Source organism: Microtus oregoni, unplaced genomic scaffold, assembly GCF_018167655.1.
Source record: "Microtus oregoni isolate MIOR12 unplaced genomic scaffold, Mior012 000028F_ref0000031, whole genome shotgun sequence".
In the NCBI taxonomy this organism is placed as follows: Eukaryota; Metazoa; Chordata; class Mammalia; order Rodentia; family Cricetidae; genus Microtus; species Microtus oregoni.
In genome coordinates, this window is record NW_024543087.1 from 841,792 (window position 1) to 860,974 (window position 19,183).

Consider the following 19,183-nt stretch of genomic DNA (forward strand, 5'->3'; position numbering starts at 1 on the left):
TCCAGCTGGGTATGGTGATACATTCCTGCAATCCAAGCACTTAGGAGATGGAGACAGAAAGATTAGGAATTCAAGGCCAGTCTCGGCTATTTCAAAAGTTTAGGGTCAGCTTGGACTAAGTGAGACCCTGTCTTAAAAAAGAAAAAAAAAAGCTCTCATAACAGGACTCCTCCCCCCAGAAGGACATAGCTGGAGATATAAACACTAGCAGTGCCCCAAATAATGACTTCCCTGAGTTAGGGAATATAAGTTAAAGGGGGTCTTAATTTTTCTATTACTACATAGTTTATAAAATATTTACTGATAAATGCATAGAAAAACCATTCCAAACTACTTCCTGTACATAAAGTGAATAAATATTTCACATTTGTCTTCAGATTACTTTAATAGAAAAGCAGTATGGATGAGTGACAGGGATGCCACTGACAGTGTCACACAGAGGCCATCTCATGTGAAAAGCAAAACAAGGCTTGCAGTGACACCATTCTCCCTTTAAGAAACAGGAACGACAGGACAGAGTCTGACAAAGCGTTTGGTCGTTAGCTAAGGCTTCACTACAAATATCTCCTTGATGGGGAAAATGCAAAGGTTCCCCAGCAAGGAGATGAGTTCCTGAGAAAAGGAAGTAAACATTAGCAGTCATCTAGATTAGCTTATGTCTGTTGTCCACAGTGGCTAATAGACACGTGGCTATTTCCATTAAAACGTAATCAAAATAAAGTAACAATAAAAGTTCAGTTCTGTGTGGGGCGTGGTGGCGCACGCCTTTCATCCCAGCACTCGGGAGGCAGAGGCAGGTGGATCTCTGTGAGTTCAAGGCCAGCCTGGTCTACAAAGCGAGTTTCAGGACAGCCAAGGCTGCTAAACAGAGAAACACCACAGAGAGAGAGAGAGAGAGAGAGAGAGAGAGAGAGAGAGAGAGAGAATAAATGAATAAATTTTAAAACAACTCAGTTCCAAGACAAGTATGGTGGTCCACACCTATAATCCCAGCATCCAGGAGGCTGAGAGAGAAGGATTGCCACAACCTTACACAGCAAATTCAATTCAAGCTCAGCCTGGGCTAAGAGAAAGACTATCTCAAACATGGACATTCCAAGGACTTAACGGTCAACTGTAAGGAGAGTATTGTGTCAGCACAAAACTCAGATGATCTGCTTCAAACAGCTTTTCCCAGAATAGCTGAGTTCCTAAGCATACTGCTAATAACAAAGTAAGACAGGGAAAATACTTTATTTTGTTGTTGCTACTGTTGGAGACAGCATGTTACTCTAGCTCAGCTAGCCTGGAACCCTCAATCTTCCTGCCTAAGCCTTCTGATTGCTGGGATAACAGGTGTGAGCCATGATGCCTGGCCAATCAACCGTATTGATTAAGCTCAGATAAGCAGGTCTCACTTGCACTTCACAGTCTCCCCTGGCCCTGGTAAGCCAAGATCTAGGGCAGAAAGGTGGAAACCCCTTGCCTGGAGTTGTCTTGCCTTTGTCCTTGTCTTTTTCCAAGAAAGAGATTCTAGCTCTTTCTCTAGCAACTGGAAATGACAAAACTAGGAAAGCTGGCAGAGAGGAAGCCCAGCACAGTGCCAGCTCCTGTTAGGTCACTGTCATAAGTTACCAAGGTCAGGTCCCTTAGTGACTTTCCGCTTCTGCAAATGAAACCTACTGAAGGAAAATAATCAGACCCGCCACTATTTTCTTCTTTGTCCATAGGTTCCATGTCTCTAATCCCTTCTCAGTGTCCAGTGGTACAGGGCTGGGCAGTGGCCACTGCAGGGAGTGTTGTGGTGTGGAGTGGCCTTGCTCTGGCTACTCCTATGGGCTCTGTATTTGCCAGGCTCCCAGGCTGCTCAGTGCCCTGAAAGCCTAGCGGGTTCCTGGATGCTGAGTCCCGCCCCTTCCTGGACTACACAGGAAGATCTCTTCCCCTCTAGTTTCTAACTGGCCAGAAGGCTGTGCTGGTTTTGAGTCATCAGGTTGACAGGATCTAATGCAGCAGGAGGCTCTGAGGACGGTGAAGTAAGAGGCAGGATGTCGGGCATCCTTCTAAGTGAAAAAAAAAATGGGTATAAAAGCGAGCACATATCAGGATTTTCACAGGGGAAAAACAACGTCCCCACAAGTACAGGTGTTTTCTGTTTATTCCTGGTACTGAGCTACATGGGAGTCTGCTTCCATGTGCATTTTTCTTTTTTACAATGTAACTATACTAAATTTGTGATGTAGAAAACATGTAGAAAATATGATAATAAACTTCACTGATAATTTCTCATTAACAAATGAACTCTGATTTTAAAAGGTGCAAAAAACAGAGGTTTTAACATGCACTCTTCAATACAGTAGCCACTGACTGCATGTTACAGTTTGAGTTAGATGAAAGATTCAGTGCCTCGGTCACCTTAGCCTCATTTCAGGGGCTCTGAAGCCACAAGTGGCTAATGGCTGCTGCTGTGAACAGTGCAGGTCTGCAGTGGAGGAGGAGCCGGAGGGCTGGAAGTCTACAAGATAGACGATAAGTAAGGCCAACTCCGTGGACACAGACCAAGTTACTAGGAGCCTGAGGTGAGCCCTAGGGATGCTGACCATGGATGTGAGCCTTTGGGCATGTGTCAAGAATCATCTCTGCAGGGGAGCCAGGAAGCCTGTGTTATAACACGCTCCTTGAGGCTGTAAGCCACTCACAGAGGAGGTCAGGACCACAAATGCAGTAAGTAGTAACAACATGAGCTGTGGGCCACCTAAACTTGAGCCTTTCCCAACTCCTCACTCATGCTGAGGCCCCACATCCCCTTGTATGAAATGAGTATGGCTGGGAGGTAGCAGACAGGCACGATGGGGTGAGGACTTCACGGCGACACACGTTACAACAGCACTAAGGAGACATATATCCCCACGAGCAGGTGCAGAGATGTCAATGAAGGTGCCAGGAAAGGGGAAAGGAAAAGAACCAGAGGGAGAACAAATATTTAAGAGGACATCTCAGACACCGAGAGGGGAAGGCCACTTGGACAACTGAGAGAGCCAAGGACACCCAAGAGTGGAACTCCAGGACCTGACGTGATATCTGAGGCATGAGAGACTCTCCTTAAAGTCAAAGAGGCAGGGGACACGGGGGCACACAAGGTGCCACCTCTGGTCTGAGCAGACAGGGAAAAGATGACTATTTCCACACAACTGTTTAATAGGAGGTTCTTAAAATGGAGACGCAGCAGCAAATAGAGGTTTCACCAAAGCAACTTCTGGATGTATTTCCGAAGCCCCCAGACTAAATTACACGTAGCAAGCATGAAGAACAGGATCATCTCTCACAGTTGAGGACTTCACAGTCTCTGGGTCATCCAAGTCTAGCCTAGAGAACCATGCCTGGTCCTAGCCTCATCTGTGCCCCTGAGATGAACACGGGGACCCTGAAAACACACCAGGTCCTGGTCGCCCATCTTGTGTCTCCTGCCCAGCCCCAGCCTGTTTGGGTTCTTTCCCTCACTCACCGCTTCCTCACCCTGCCTGCCTACTCTCCCCTTCTCACATTCTTGACCTTCAGTGTTCTAAAATCTGTCTGACTCACTCAGCTCACACGTAAGTGCTGAACACAGTGAAGAATGCTGGGACAAGTGGGGACTCAAAGGCCACAAAGACCAGACCTGCATCCTTCTGTCTCCTACAGGAAGAGCTTCTCATTCCTGAGGACCACTGCCTTAGCTCTAGTCTAGGCCACTTTCCTCACCCCCTTCAGAGGGGCTGCACACCAAGCCTGTTGTCTGACTGAATCAATGGCTTGACCAGAAAGTCAAGGCACAATGGTTACCCAGTGCCAGCCTCCTCCTTTGGTTGGTATATTCTCTCAGCAAAGGGAGCTGAGCTCAGGAGGGAGGAAGAAGGGTTGAGGATCCACAGGGTTCTGGATGAAGAGACGATCAAGCTGTCTGGGATGACATAATTAACAAGCCAGGCTGGGCTGTAAAATGAGGGCAAGAGCAGAACTCCCTGGCCTATGACAAGGATTTGGTGAGGCATCCCACCCAAGGTAAGCTAGAAGTGACAGCTTGGAATTACCTAGGAATGTTACAGGAAGGGCCTCCTGTGAGGCTTTATGGGCTTGCCACAAATTTGTTGGTTCAACCTCCACAAACTCAGAATATGTGAGTGTTTCCAAAGCTGTGTTGGCAAGCACTTAAAAAGTCAAGGAAAAGGGTCCCAGAGGGGCCGTTTGAGAATTTGTAAGGAAAAGAAAATGGATAACAAGAACCTTCTTGGACTCGGGAGATGATTCATTTGGGAAGGTTCTTGCTGTGTCAACATTAAGACCTGAGTCTGATCTCCAAATTCACATTAAAAAATTAAATAAATAAATAAATAAATAAAAATCAGGCACTGTAGAGTGCTATAACCCCAATGCCAGGGATTTGGAGACAGACAATCCAGGGGACTCACTGGCCAGCAGCCTAGCCTAATTGAAGGCTAATGAGAAATCTTGTCTCAAAAGACAAGATGGATGGACCACTGCGAAAAAGCTCAGTTTAGTGGTTAAACTATGCTGGCCACTAAGCTTGATGACTCAAGTCTGATCTCCAGAAGTCACATGGTGAAAAAGGAGAACCAACTCCTACACGTTATTCTACAAGTGTGCTGTGGTATGTGCAGCCCCACCCACTCACCCACACAAAATAAATGTAGAAGGAGAAAAAAATCAAGGTGGACATCTACCACACAAACATGCACATACACTCCAACCCCGGCAACAACAACAACAACAACAACAACTTACTTTTTCTGACCCTAACTGGCTGGGGTGATTATATAAGGCCTTGCCCCCATTCCCCCTTTGTAGCCTATTCCAGAAAGTGCCAAAGGGGATCCACATGATCCCCACAAGTCAGCACACTCCTGTCTTCTCACCCAAGCCCACCACTACCACAGATGAGTGCTAGCACCCCACTAGCCAAGTTTCTAGATTGTGTGAGCCAGCACTGCCTAGAACACTCTCACTTTCGTGAACCAACAGCTTCCCAAGAGCCTCCTGTTAGGGCCACAGCCACCATGGGTGGGTAGGGCATGAGGAAAGAGAAGTAAAACTGCGGTACATATCTCCATGGCAACCGAACCCTCAAGGGCTAAGGAGCTCATCAAGAAACAACAGAACTTGAACAACCCATGCAGATGCTCACATGTCCACTCCCTGAATGCTGACTTCTGGGAAGGAACTCCGAGGAAACAGCTCAGTGAGGGGGAAAAAACGCAATAACTCATACGCCAAAAGGAGCTAAATGCCGTAAGGCTGTGGTGTGACTAAGTGGATTACCACGTGAGTACAGTTGCAGCTGCTAAATAAAAAGAGGATGCACTATGGGTATATTTTGGTCACAACTCTGAAAAATGTGCAAATGTGGATAAAAATTGGAAGGGAAACACCCAAGAGAAGACAGATGCACTATAAGGCTAAAGCAGCAGGCGTCTTCTGTCTTTAAATTGTTCTCTGTAGTTACCATGTGGTTCTCAGATCTAAAAATGAACTAAACACAGTAACTCATCAAGAGGTGGGTGAATGTGCAAGTTTGTGCATGAGGACCGGCCATGGCGCTCAGTCCTAGAAAGGCAAAGGTCTGCCTGAGTCTTGGTGGAATGCCTTGTGTGTAGCTCCCCAAACACAGAGTGGGCGAGAGGGAGCCTGCTGACAGCCTCTCATTTCTACGAAGATACGAGACCTTCTGACCAATGCTCAGAATAGAGCGTGCGCACTGTGGCTCCCTGACCATGGGATTGCTGTGCAGGGTCTTCCAACTAGCACTGTGGTCATCTGACTCCTCCTTTAATGCTGGGACAAGGGCCCAGCAAGGAGGCAACGTGGCCATACTCTTTTAAGTTGTCATTTTGTCTTAGTCTGTTTTCTATGCTATAACTAAATTCCCCAGAGTGGATAATTTAGAAAGAAAAAAGTTTATTCGGTTCACAGCCAATTGGAAAGGCTACACTTAAAGAAGGTTTTCTTGCTAAAGGGGACTTTAGAGATAGTACAAAGTAAAGGTAGACAAGGCATTTCAGAATGACAGAGATCTGTCCTCTTCTTATAAAGCATTTGGGGAGCTCCATCCTCATAAGCCCAACGAAGCCTAATCACTACCCAAAGGCCCTCACCTCTGAATGCTGTCAACAATAACTCTGGCCATTGCATGTCAACTTGAATTTTGGAGGAGAAAGACACCCAAGGCAGAATACAATGTAAGTTATATTCAAAACTTAAAAAGAGCCCGGGTCCACCTACGTCCACAAGTGTCTGTCTATGTGCCACCACTTGAGGCAGTCTAAAAAGTCCACTAAGGAATAGATGCTATTCAAATGGCCACAGGTAAAAATGGCTGGATGTCTGTGTTCCCCTATTATATGTGAATCTCCAAGGTGCTCATACTAGGAGACAGGCATTGGGAGATGAAACCTTGTGAAGGAGGCCAGAGCTCTGGGATGACTCAGAGAAGCTCCTTCTGAGAGCTTTCATCCCTCTCCTGTGAGGACTCCAGGAAGGCCATCTGTGAACCAGGAAGCAGGTCACACCAAACCAAATATGCCGGTGCCTGACCTTGGCTTCCCAGTTTCCACTGTGAGCAGTCAACGCAGCCACTTGGTCCATGGTGGCTTTGTTACAGCAGACCCCCATAGTCCTTTCCTAATTCAAACAGTAACTGCCTGAGATTAAGAAAAAGAAAAAAAAGGGAAGATGGCTTTGTTACAGCAGACCCCCATAGTCCTTTCCTAGTTCAAACAGTAACTGCCTGAGATTAAGAAAAAGAAAAAAAAAGGAAGAAAGGGGAGGGAAAATCTCTACTTGTTATGTTTCTTTTCTCTGGTAAACAGAGCAAATATTAAGAAACGGTTATTAGTTTTCTCAGGGAAGAGCACACCAATTGGTCACTCAACAGCAAACGGTCAGTCCTAAAAACAAAAATACGAAATAGAAGTAATATTATACAAACTAAATAACGTAGGAATACACACCCACACTGGCAGGCATATGTAACAGCATTTAATGAAAAACAGAAGCCATGAATTTGAAAGATTGCAAGGAGGGGTATATGAAAGGGTTTGGGGAGAGGAAAGGGAAGGGAGAAATAATGTAAATAAATATGAACTGTAAAAAGTAAAGGTATATAAAATGATTATAATATAATTTCAAAAATAAAAGAAAAACACTTGGAAAAGCCAAAGACCAAAGATAATTTTTCTTTTGAACGTGCTGCCCAGGTTATCCCTGAACTCACTATATAGCTAAGGATGACCTTGAACTCTTGATCTGCCTGATAGGACTGATTATAGGTGTTCGCGTCACACCTAATTTTTGTGGTACTGGGACTTGAACCCAGGACTTCAATGCATGCCAGGCAAGAACTCTACCAACTGAACTATATCCTCAGCCCCTTAAAAATAAATTTTAAAGAGACTCGGTGACAATGTCCATATAGACAAACAACAGTCACAGGTCAAATAATAATTCAACTAATGAGCGCACTGGTATATGCTACTGTGAGAATGCAAACGCCATGTATATCATGGACATCAGGCGTGCTGAAGGAAAAAAGTCGCTTAGTAGATGCAAAACCGGTCAGTCTCCACAGCAGTAAGAAATATCTGCATCTCTAGCAGACACAGCTCACATTGTTGTGTATAAGTCACATGCTCAACCTCAGACACAAGACAGCCTGGAGACTGAGAGATCCCATGACTCTAGAAACACAAGAGATTGCCTGCCCCATCTCAGAGTGCAACAGAGCCCAGAGACAAAGAAGGAAGGGAGAGTCAGAGACCAGGAAAGCAGGAAGACTCAGAGACCTGGCAACTCAGGACATGCAGGAGAATTGCTGATCCATCTCAGGTTTTCCGAATTTTCCCCTAAAAACTAAACAATGATAAATGCACAGACCTTGAGCTTGCAAGCATGTTTTAGGAGAAACTGCAGTGGAATGGAAGAGTGAGGGTTAAAAATCCTGGGGACTGTCAGTATAGTGGCAGGCTAGTGTGTCTTAACCAGCATTAGCCTGGGAACCTGAGGGAAGTCTACCAGGTCAAGCAGTGGTAAGCAGGCCCACCTGGCCTTCGCCCTGACCCACCTCACCCCAGAAGCTTCTGAAATGAAACACACAGTATTTATAATGATTATTTTTGGTTATCAATTTGACAAGATGTAGAATCACCTGGGATGCAAACCTCTTAGCGCATCAGTGAGGGAAGTTCCTAGATCAGGTTAACTGAGGTGGGGAGACACAGTGTGAAGAGCAGCATTCCGTGTGCTGGGGACTGAACAAACAGAGCTTCTCTCTGCTTCCTGGGTATAGAAGCAATGTGACCAGCTGACCCATTATAGACAATACTCTCCGACTTCACGCCCAAATAAGCCTTTCCTCCTGAGAGGCTGCCTCGTCAAGTGTTTTGTTACCACAATGATGAGACAAATAATGAGGCACCGAATCGGTGCTTTAGGTTTAAACCGCATCTTTAAGCCTTATATATTATATCCTTTGAGCAAAGTAACTTAACTATAAGTTCATTATACACACGTACACACACATACATATGAGGTGGGGGAAGGAGAGAAAGAGGGCAGTCAGTGTTCTAGGAGTGACTCTCCTCTTAGGAAGCCCACATGTCTTAAGTATATTTCTCTCTCTCTCTCTCTCTCTCTCTCTCTTTCTCTCTCTGTCTCTCTCCACCATGCTTAAACTTGATGTGTATACTAATCTCATCTCTACTTAATAAATTCACTAACTTTACTTTAATCCATCTTTAATTTTTTTTCCCGAGACCAGGTTTCTTGTATAACTTTGGAGCCTGTCCTGAAACTCACTCTGTAGATCAGGTTGGCCTTGAACTGACAGAAATCTGCCTGCCTCTGCCTGCCTTTCTTTTCTCTCTTTCCCTCTCCCTCCCTCTTCCCTCTCTCTCTCTCTCTCTGAGAGAAGCCCTGGCTATCCTGGAACTCTGTAGACCAGGTTGGCTGAACTGAGATCCACCCCCATGTCCCCAACCCAAGTGCTGAGGGCCGGGATTAAAGGCATTCTGTGCACCACCAGGGCCCAGGCTAAGAAACGACCCTCAGAGCAGAAAGGAAAGATGGGGAAAGGGGAGAGAGAAAGAGGGGGGGGGAACTGCTTTAACAAAAATCTCCTCTAATCCTCAGCAGACGCCAGAATCAAATATAATCCATGACTCAGTCAGATGTGCGAACACCCTGCTGACAGACTCCACAGTGACCAGATGCCGCCAGCTCTTACAAACACTGGACACAGTGATGGCCTTGGGTGTATCGAAGGCCCCCGTGTGTCCGTGTGATGTAGGCACAATCACAGCTCATGCTCAAGCAATGTTCTTCAAATCAAAGGGGAGGGACACAATAGGTGCAGTGACCTGGGTAGGTGTCTGTGAGCTGGGTGACCCCATAGGGGTGATAACTGACAAGGCACTGAGCATCTCTTCCTGAGGTCTCCACTGTACATTACAAACCTAATGATATTAGGACTAGTCTGAAACCACCCAGCTTACCATCACCATCTTAAATACTTAGAGGTAAGCCTTGTGTCAAAGGTTGAGAATCCTTGCTCTCAGGATTCTGTCCAGGTGGAGTGTGACTCTACTGCCCGGGATGCAGGAAGCTCTGGGTTCCATCCGTACAGTCTCTCCTCTCCCCACCCCCACGGCTGCACACTCACTGCAGGCTGCACAGGTGAAACACGCGTCGTGGTAGAGGTCCCCCATGGCCTGACAGGCCTGGCCAGCTCCAAACACGCCTTTGCCGCATTTCACGCAGGCTCCTATGAGGTAAGAAGAAAACACCAAGTCAGGAGAAAACTGGGATTTGAGTCATGAAAAAGCCAAGGAATAAAGCAGAATACCTTCCACAATACCACATCCATGGATTTCTCAGTGCTCAGTCCTTACAAGTGCAGGAAACAGCCACCATCAACACCCTTCACAAACACACACACCATCCCCACACCTGTCCAGAACTTTCAAAGGCTCCGACTATTCAGAAAACCAAATTCTAACCAAACCATGACTATAACATAGCTCAGTAAAAATAAATAACTAAATCTAATCTCAAAAGTGTTTGGAATATGTTTAAGTATACTGAGACAGGATCTTACTCTGTAGTTCAACCTGGCCTGGAATTCACTATATAACCTACAGTGACCTCAAACTCATAGCAATCCTCCTACCTCAGCCTCCGGAGTACTGGGATTACAGGTATGTGTCAGCATAACTGACTGAAGTTTTAATTTTATGTGAATTATTGTATTGTATCAGAGTCCCTATTTTGATTGATTGATTGATGACTCTTTGTCTCTTCCTGCTGCCTGCTGATCTGAGCACTAAACTCTCAACTACTCTCGGGCACCATGACTGACTGACTGACTGACTGACTGACTGACTGATTGAGGTAAAGTCTCTCTATATAGCCCTGGACGTCCTGGAACTCACTATGTAGATGAGGCTGGCCTTGAACTCACAGAAATCTACCTGCCTCTGCTGTACACATGCTGGGATAAAAGATTTGTGTTACTATGCCCAGCCAGAGTTCCTATTTTAAATTAACAAACCAATTACTACCAAGAAAGTCTAAGCTACTACATTCTTTATAAAATGTCCCCCATACCAACCCCTCAGGCAAAGAGGAAACATTACATATACACAGGTATCACACATTACCTACATCTGCCAGCCTAGACCCAAGAAGTGAACCTGTCTCATTAAAACTCTGGGGGGTGGGGGGAAGGCCAGAGCTGTCAAATCTTACTCATTGGATGGCATCTCCAAGGGGACCCTCATGCCCACCAGCCTCCCAGGACGAGCCGGACAGCAGGATTTCCCCACTCTCTGTACCCTGCCCAGAAATGTTCTCCTCCAATTCTTCCTCATCGGAGGCCTGCTACCTACTGCCTCCAGACGCCTCCACCTCTCAGGTCCTGACCTCATTCTTTGAGCGGCAAGCATCGTTCCTCACCATGTGGACTGCCAAGCACAGACACAAAGCAAGGACGGAAACTACATGTTCAAACTGTTGCTCATGGAGTAGGGAATATACCATACAAAGACACATCAGTAGGACAGATATGTGGTGTGGATAATGAGAGATAAATGGATAGTAAAGTTCCTCCTGGAGAGAAAAGATAGGAAAAGAACACGCGAAATGTGATTCACACCCTGGAAATCATGTGCCTATCATACAGACCTTCATAAAACAGGCCCTACTATCTCCTCCCCACAAGCCGGTTTCTAGAAAGGTCACCCTGCTAGTAGGTTTGAAATATGGAATCTGAGCCCATCTTATCTCTGTGTAGGTACTCACGACATGCATGTGGGCATCTCATGAAGAGACACGGCTCCTTCCTCACCTTGATCATCTGTCCTGCTCAGGATTCAGACCTAAGAACCATGCCCCTGCCCTCCCAGTGCCAGCCTGGCCCACCTCTCATTTTGCCTTGTTGCCCCATGCCCACCCCAAAAGTCATCTCTGCCCAAAGCCTCAACCACAAGGCCCTTTCCATAAAAACCCACCCTTCTGCAGTGTAGCAATGTGACCTGTCCTTTTGCTCAGTAATCTGGACAGCATTGTTTCAGCTATAAACACTTCTCTCTCTTGGAGACAGACTTTCCAGAAGCTGCGATGGGATGAAGACAAAAGGGACTGATTCAGCCTACCCTGAGGGAAACTATTCTCCCACAGTGGGCAAAGGGCTCCACCTTACCTGAGGTCCTCTTTGGGGCTTACTAATTGGCCCCTGCTGGAGCTCAAGAGAAGAGAAAAAGAGCAAGCTGTTGACATTCCTCTGATTTACTCAATCTGAGGCCACCGGAGATGCACAAACCCCCCAAATGAAGGGAAGTGTCGACAGCTATCACTGAGTCAACAGGAAGGTGAGTAAGACACACACTTTTAGGAGACGAGAGGGGAAGGTGGATGCTTTCCCTGCAAACTAGCCTCCCTTAGTCCGGTCTCCAAACTGAGACACTGACTAATTTACTAATGTATTTCTGTTCTTTGAGAAAAATCTCTCTATAGCCTGGTTGACCCCAAACTCTTATCAACTATTCTGTCTCAGCCTCCTGAGTGTTAGGGTCACAGGTATGAACCATAACTGCCCTGCATAGTTTTTGTGAAGTGTGCCATTCAGTAAACTGTCCACATTTTTTACATCACTTGTGTGTGTGTGCGCGCATGTGTGCGCGTGTGTGCGTGTGTGTGTGCACGCGTGTGTGTGCACGTACATAGCATGGTACACATAGAGAGATCAGAGAAGAACTTTGGGAGTCTGTGCTCTGCTTTCCTTAGGGTTAGATCTTCAGGTCACAGGACTTTAGTGGTAAATGCTGTCAGTCTAACTGTCTGCATTTAAAGTGTGATCTGACACATGTTGACACTGATACAGCATCAGCACAATGAAGAAAGCCAGCACGCCTGCCATCCCAATGAGTCCCATGTCCTCCCCTTATGTAATCCACTCTCGCGCTCCCTTCCACAGGCAACCATGGGTCTGTTTACTATCATCACAGATTAGTTTGTGTCAAGAGTTTATATAAATGACACCTGGACGGTACCTCTTTATCTGGTTTCTGTCACTGCATAAGTATTTTGGGATTTACTCTTGTCCTGGTGGATGTCGATAGCTCCTGTTTGCTCCTATCTGCTGCCATGCAGTATCCAGGAGTGGGGCAGACCACAGGTCATCCAGGCGTGGGGCAGACTACACTGCACTTGCCCTCTCATCCAGTCATGGAGCTATGTCCCCCCTTGGGGGCTTTCCCACACTGCTGCTGTCCACATTTAGGCATGAGTTTCTGTACAGACCTAGACCTAGACTTCATTTTCTCTGGAGTGAAGCCCTAGAAGTAGACCGGCCAGGCCGCACAGCTGATGTAAAAAACAAAAAGCAAAACGAGAAACGGGGTCTCACATAGCCCAGGCAAGCCTCAGACTATATATACGTGTACCCAAGAATGACTTTGAATGCCTGCACTTCCTGTTTCCACTGTTCCACATACTGCGATTACATATTTATGTGTGCTAGGGATGGAACGCAGGGCCTCTCGGGAATTCCAGCATGCTAGGCAAGCACTCTATCAACAGAACCACATCCTCAATCCCTGGCCAACTGTCTCCTGAAGAAGGGAGATCATCCCACCAGCATTTCAGGAGACTTAGTTTCTCCACACACTCGGCAATACTTGGTGTAGATAACTTTTAATGTATTCATTCTAACAGGTGCAGGGTGGAACCTCATTGTGGCTTCCAGCTGCATTTCTCTAGCAACTACTGTTGTGCCTGAGTCTCTTGAAAACCTTTGGTTCCTATACTTTATCGATTTATTTTCTTTTCTAAATTTTGGGTTGTTTTAAGCCAAAGATCAATCCAGTCTCTGGTGCTCCAGCCTCTGAATGAGAATCCACTAAACATGTGCCAACCTCTGCACTATTTTTAATATTAGTATTAAATACACTATTTAAACATAGTGTTAAGTATATATTTAATAATAACCTGACACCCCAATACAATCACCATTTGACAAACAAAGAGCTGAAGTTCAAAGATGAAGCAAAAAGCTCCAAAACCAGGCTCACTCAACATCTGTGACTTTTCTGGTTCACTGTACAGTGCTCATAAGGGCTGAGGAAGTAAGAGATAAGAAAAGATTGCTGTGTGGGTTTCCTCCACGATTGAAACATACCATCCTGTAAGGAAGCTCCGTAATTAGGGAGATAAACAACTCAAAATAGCTTTGGGAAGTGCCTGAAACTGACCAGATTTACCAGGTCCCTCCCTGCCAGAGTAAAGCTGTAAATACTCTCAGACAAGCCAAGCTAGCTGTAAAGAGGACTCTTAGACCAGACCCTGAATAAAATCTGTCTTCAGGACCCTGCTTCATGGGGCCATCTAGGAGTTTGAGCACTGAATAAGTTGTTGAAAGAGCATTAGTTCAGCCAGTGGACATTAATATACCATTCATCATTTTGGTTTATTTTCTTCTAGGATCTTGGTAATAGAATGTGTCATTTAGCTAAGAAGACTCCAGAGGATGAGGCTTCCCTAGGAGACTACACAACCTGTCACAGATTGGGGAGGCCTAGGCCTGCTGGGGTAATCCACTCACTGAACTCTGCAAAACAGGGACTTATCCTGTGTCACCCTGCATGCACCTCTTATGTGAGAGGCCACAGTTGATGGCCAGGGCCTTGGGCAGCTAGTGGTCAGAAGTTTCCACATGATGAACAAAACCTGAGTGCCAAGCGAAAGGGCCACTAGCACCTGGATTTGTTATACCATAATGTCTTTTGAGAGGCTAAAGCAATGTCACAGGCCTCCCAGGGAGCCTCTCGACTCACGGGAAGTAAACAGAAAGTTCTCCCATTAAGGAAACCTGACATTTGGCGATCACTGTTGTTATAATTGCTGATGGCATGTTTGGGTTCCACGTTAGTGGTTATGATGATTAATATTGTCAATGTGACAAGACTTAGAATCCCCCAGGGGACAAACATCTGGACATGGCTGTAGGGGAAGAATAGGTAAATCAAGCTAAGAAGATTCATGCTAACTGTAGACAGCATCATCCTGTATGCTGGAGTCCCAGATGAATGGAAAGGAGAAAGGGAGCTAAGCACCCTCACCTCTGCTTCCTGAGGGTCGACGTGATGTGAACAGCTGCCTCAAGTTCCTACGGCTGTGACGTCTCCACCATGATAAACTGTACCCTCAAACTGAGCTGAAATAAGCCCTCCTTCCTTAAACTGCTTCTGTCAGGCATGTTGTCGTGGCAACAGGAAAAGGAACTAATACAACAGCTTTGAGATACACAGGTCCCAGGGGCCTAACGCTCTTCATACACAGCAATGCTTCCCAGATTGCTTACATGGTAGAAATTTTTCTGGAAATAAGAAAGTAATAGTGGATCCTCAAAAATACTTAACAGGCTGGAAAGATAGCTCAGCACTTAAGAGCATTTACTGCTCTTGCAGAGGACCTGGGTTTGGTTCCCAGCACCCACATGGCAGCTCACAACCATCTGTAACTCCAGTTCTAAGGGATCTAACCCCTCTTCTGACCTCCTCGGACTCCTACATACATGTGGTACACATACAAATACTCAAGCACAAATACATAGAGTAAAATAAACAAATACTTCTTAAAGTCATAACTGACAAAAGTTATAGATATGGCTTATAGTAAGATAGTGTCTCGGCCCCTGCAGCAGCTCCAGGAAGAGTAGCTGAAAGTCAATAACACAGTAAAATGGACCACTGTCTTAAATAGATCCTAAAAGTTCCCATGGCCCACATCAGGTCCAAGTTGGATGGCAATTTGTGATGGAAAGGCTTTAAATAAGATGATGTCATCAGGAGAAGCTAAGGTCTTGAACTCGTGGCCAAGCTGGGCTGGCTGTATAGTGAGACCACCCTCAAAACAAGCAAGCTTAAGCCAAACCAAAACAAAAACCCACAGGTGCCCTCAGTCTAGCTCACTGGTTTGTCACACCTTGGCTTCTTGGTCAATGAGGAAGGGCAACTCCCTGCTCCTACCGCTGGATGTCACAGCCATGAACCCTATTGTGTGCTCAAAGGGACAATGTGAGGTCAGGGCACCCAGTCAAGGATGGTGTGGTGGTCTGAACAGGAACGGTCTCTAGATTACTACATCTGAATGTCTGGTCATTAGGGACTGGTTCTATCTGACAGGTACAAGGGGGTGTGGCCTTGTTGGAGGAAGTGTGTCACTTGGGGTGGGCTTTGGGGTTTCAGATGCCCAAGCCAGGGCCGGTGGCTCTTTGTCTCTTCCTGCTGCCTGCTGATCTGAGCACTGAACTCTCACCTACTCTCGGGCACCATGTCTGCTTGTATGCCGCCATGCTTCCCGCCGTGACTAAATCTCTGAACTGTTAAGCCAGCACCGATTAAACACTCTCTTCTATAAGAGTCATGGCGTCTCTCACAGCAATAGAATATTGACTAATACAGATGAGACATAAGAATGCCAGAAGAGGATACAAATCCAAGAATGGATTTTCACAAAGCTTTTTCTCAGCTAAAAGCTGTCGCCTGCAGTCCTGGGCAGCTCTGCAAGTTCTGGATGTCAACAGGTTCCAGAAATGGGCCACACCATTGGATCAAGGCTGGACCTCCTTCTCGCCATACTTACAGTCATGAAATACCTCAGAGGCAGCTGGCACTGGGTGTCTACCTAACACAACGAGTATATCACCTCCTCTCAACGTCAGCGGTTCAGGCAAAGTGTCAATTGATGTCCAATATCACCCCAGAGAGTCAAAATCAAAGTTTATCAGCTGATCCTCCGAATATCCAGGCAACACAACATAGCATCACCTGCTTCTATGGGTGTCCCTGCTTCTGCCCTCTCCCAAGCACTCTGCAGTCCCTGAGTCAATTGGTGAGGCCATCATTAACCCACAAAGGAAGTACTTAAGGCCACTTGGGGCCATTGCACCAGCCTGCTTTCTTCAGCTGCCACCAAACACATGGCCTCAAACCCAGCAGAGGCCTCACTTCACAGTGGGAAAGGAAGTTCGGAGGGCAACTTCTCAATCACTGTGAACTTGTCCTTGCTCTCCAGGTACTGGTCTCAATGTTCTCCCACTCAAAGGAAGACGGCTTTAAGACATTCCACCTTGCTTCTTCCACTAAGCCCCCTCACAGCCAGGCAAGCCCTCCAACTTCTGCACACAGGCTTTTAAGGGAGCAAAAAAGGTAAATAACATTTCTAGAGGGCAATTTGATACATTGTTTTCTTTTAAACTCACACTCTATGAGACCCAGTAACTTCACTGACTTCTTCCTGAGGAGGAAAGACACACAAGATGCTCACAGAATCATAACAAGGCTGGAGAGGGAGCTCAGAGGTGAAGAGCATACACTGCTCTTGCAGAGGACCAGAGTTCCAGTCCTAGCACCCACATCTGGCAGCTCACAACTGCCTGTAGCTCCTGTGCCAAGGGGATCCATTGAATTCCTCAGGCACCTGCACTCACATGCATGAAGGAGACCCCACCCCCACCTTGCACAGCAGGGCACCCTCCTGGACCCCCAGATTATGCACAAACCATACCGAAACACCTGTTTTCACAGAGAGATCCTTTATTAAGCAGGGAAGAAAAGTTAAAGTGGCTACTTCCTGACTCGGGCAAAAAAAAAAAAAAAAACACCAGCAAATGACTTTTTAGGTGTAATTTTTAAGAGAAAAAGGGGCAGTCTGTGTTAGAATAGGCCAGGATACCAGGATGCCATGGTATACTTTGATTGAACATGCTAATTAGGTGAACCAAAGGGTGGTTTTGATTGCTGGATTAATACTTGAATAGCTGGACCATTAATACTTGGATAGTCAGCCTCAGGAGGAGGAAGTGGTCAAATAAGGGAACAGACCTTGGTGGGTAGTTTTAGGAATGTAATCTAACAGTTTTAGGCAAGGCAGAGGGAATGGAGGAGAAGGGCAAGGCCTGCCAAAGCCACGCTTGCCACATTAAAGCTAGTTAGAGTCCCTTCAACGTGCATGTGCACACATGCATACATGCACACACACACACATACACACACATGCACGCACACACACAACTTAAAATAAAATAAACCTTTAAAAAATTACAAAGACTGCTGGACAGTGGTGGCGCACACCTTTAATCCCATCGTTTTGGAGGCAGAGGCAGGCGGATCTCTGTGTGTTGGAAGCCAGCCTGATCCACAGAGTGAGTTCCAGGACAGCCACACCATGGCTACACAGGGAAACCCTGTCTCAAAAACAATAACAACAACAATTAAAAAAAAAACTATAGGGACAGAAGAAGATTCATGGATGCAAATCTGAGGACACATTAACGTTGTTAATCAATAATAAAATAATAAATAACGTTGTTAATAAAATCAAATAACATGGGTCTCTCCCTAAGTTTCTTCTTAGAGCAAAGAGTCCTGCTGCTTAGACCCCGCTGGACCAGTTTCTGTGCAAACCATGGGAGGTCCAAGGCTGATACTGGAATCATCCTGCATCTCTCTTCCCCCTTACTCACTGGGATAAAGTCTCATCAAACCCAGAGGCTACCGATAAGGCTAGTCTTGCTCTGGGGATCCCTCTATACCTTCCAAAGCTAGAATTAGAGACATACCACCACTCCTACTCGGGATTTATGTGAATTCTGCAGAACCAAACTCCAATCCTTACACTTGCCTGTGGGGCAAGCACTTTAATCACCGAGCCATTTACCCAGCCCCCATGATTATGAGGCTTTAAGATCGGTTTTTATGCAACCTAGGTTAGAATAGAGGGCAAATCATTCAAGCATTTTTGCTTAGGGAAATACTGCTTACTAAGACCTCCTGGCTTAAAGACGGCAGATCAAATGAGCCGTACACAGTGCACAGACATGATGCCATCTTTCAGAAGCGCCTGGAGCAGCAACCCTGTCTAGGAAAAAAAACTGGAACAGAGACGGGTTCCCAGGCACAAACGTCCCAGGAGGAAGGGACAAGGGTCTCAAGGCAATACAACTACTTATTGGTCAGAGCTTTTAGAAAGGCTGCTGGCTGGACGGGGGGACTCTTACTAACAATGAAAGCTGGTCCTGGCCACCCCTTGGGAGCATCACTGTTGTGAGGGGGAGGGTCAGACACTCTAAATCTGAATCCATGGTTACTTGCATAAAATTAGGATCTGGCTATCCCTGAAAAAAAAAAAAAAAGTGAACCAGGAAATCAGAAACCAGATGGAAATGGCTTTTCCAACAAGTGACTAGGAAACAAACAAACAAACAAAAAATCACCTCATTCCTTCATTCGTAGGTTCCTTCAAACAGGTCCCTCTGATATAGGATTACTGTGCTAAAGGCATTTGAAAACACACAAGTAGGAGCTGAGGATGTAGCTTGTTGGGGTACAGAGTGATTGTCTAGCTTGGCATTCCAGCACTGAAACACACACACTCCACACACAGGTACACACACACAAGTACACACATGCACGAGTATCTGTGTACATAGTTGAAAAAAGATAACGAAACAAAAACAAAACCTGTGAAAGGGCTGGCGACATGGCGCAGCGTGTGAAGACTTGAAATCTAATAATGGAAGCAGGACGACCTGAGCTCCATCCCCAGAAGCCACAAAAAGGTGGAAGAAGAGAACCAGCTCCACAAGTTGTCTTCTGAC

General features: G+C 46.0%; 1 protein-coding gene across 2 annotated transcripts in view; it reads right to left on the reverse strand.

The window, feature by feature from the left end:
- The window catches only part of Limd1 (LIM domain containing 1), a 54,942-nt gene that overhangs the window by 19,986 nt on the left and 15,773 nt on the right, over nt 1-19,183 (reverse strand). For both annotated transcript variants that reach the window (XM_041677388.1, XM_041677387.1), the window contains one exon: nt 9,689-9,790. In XM_041677388.1, the coding sequence (XP_041533322.1) occupies nt 9,689-9,790 (102 nt within the window). The remainder of the gene's footprint in view (nt 1-9,688; nt 9,791-19,183) is intronic.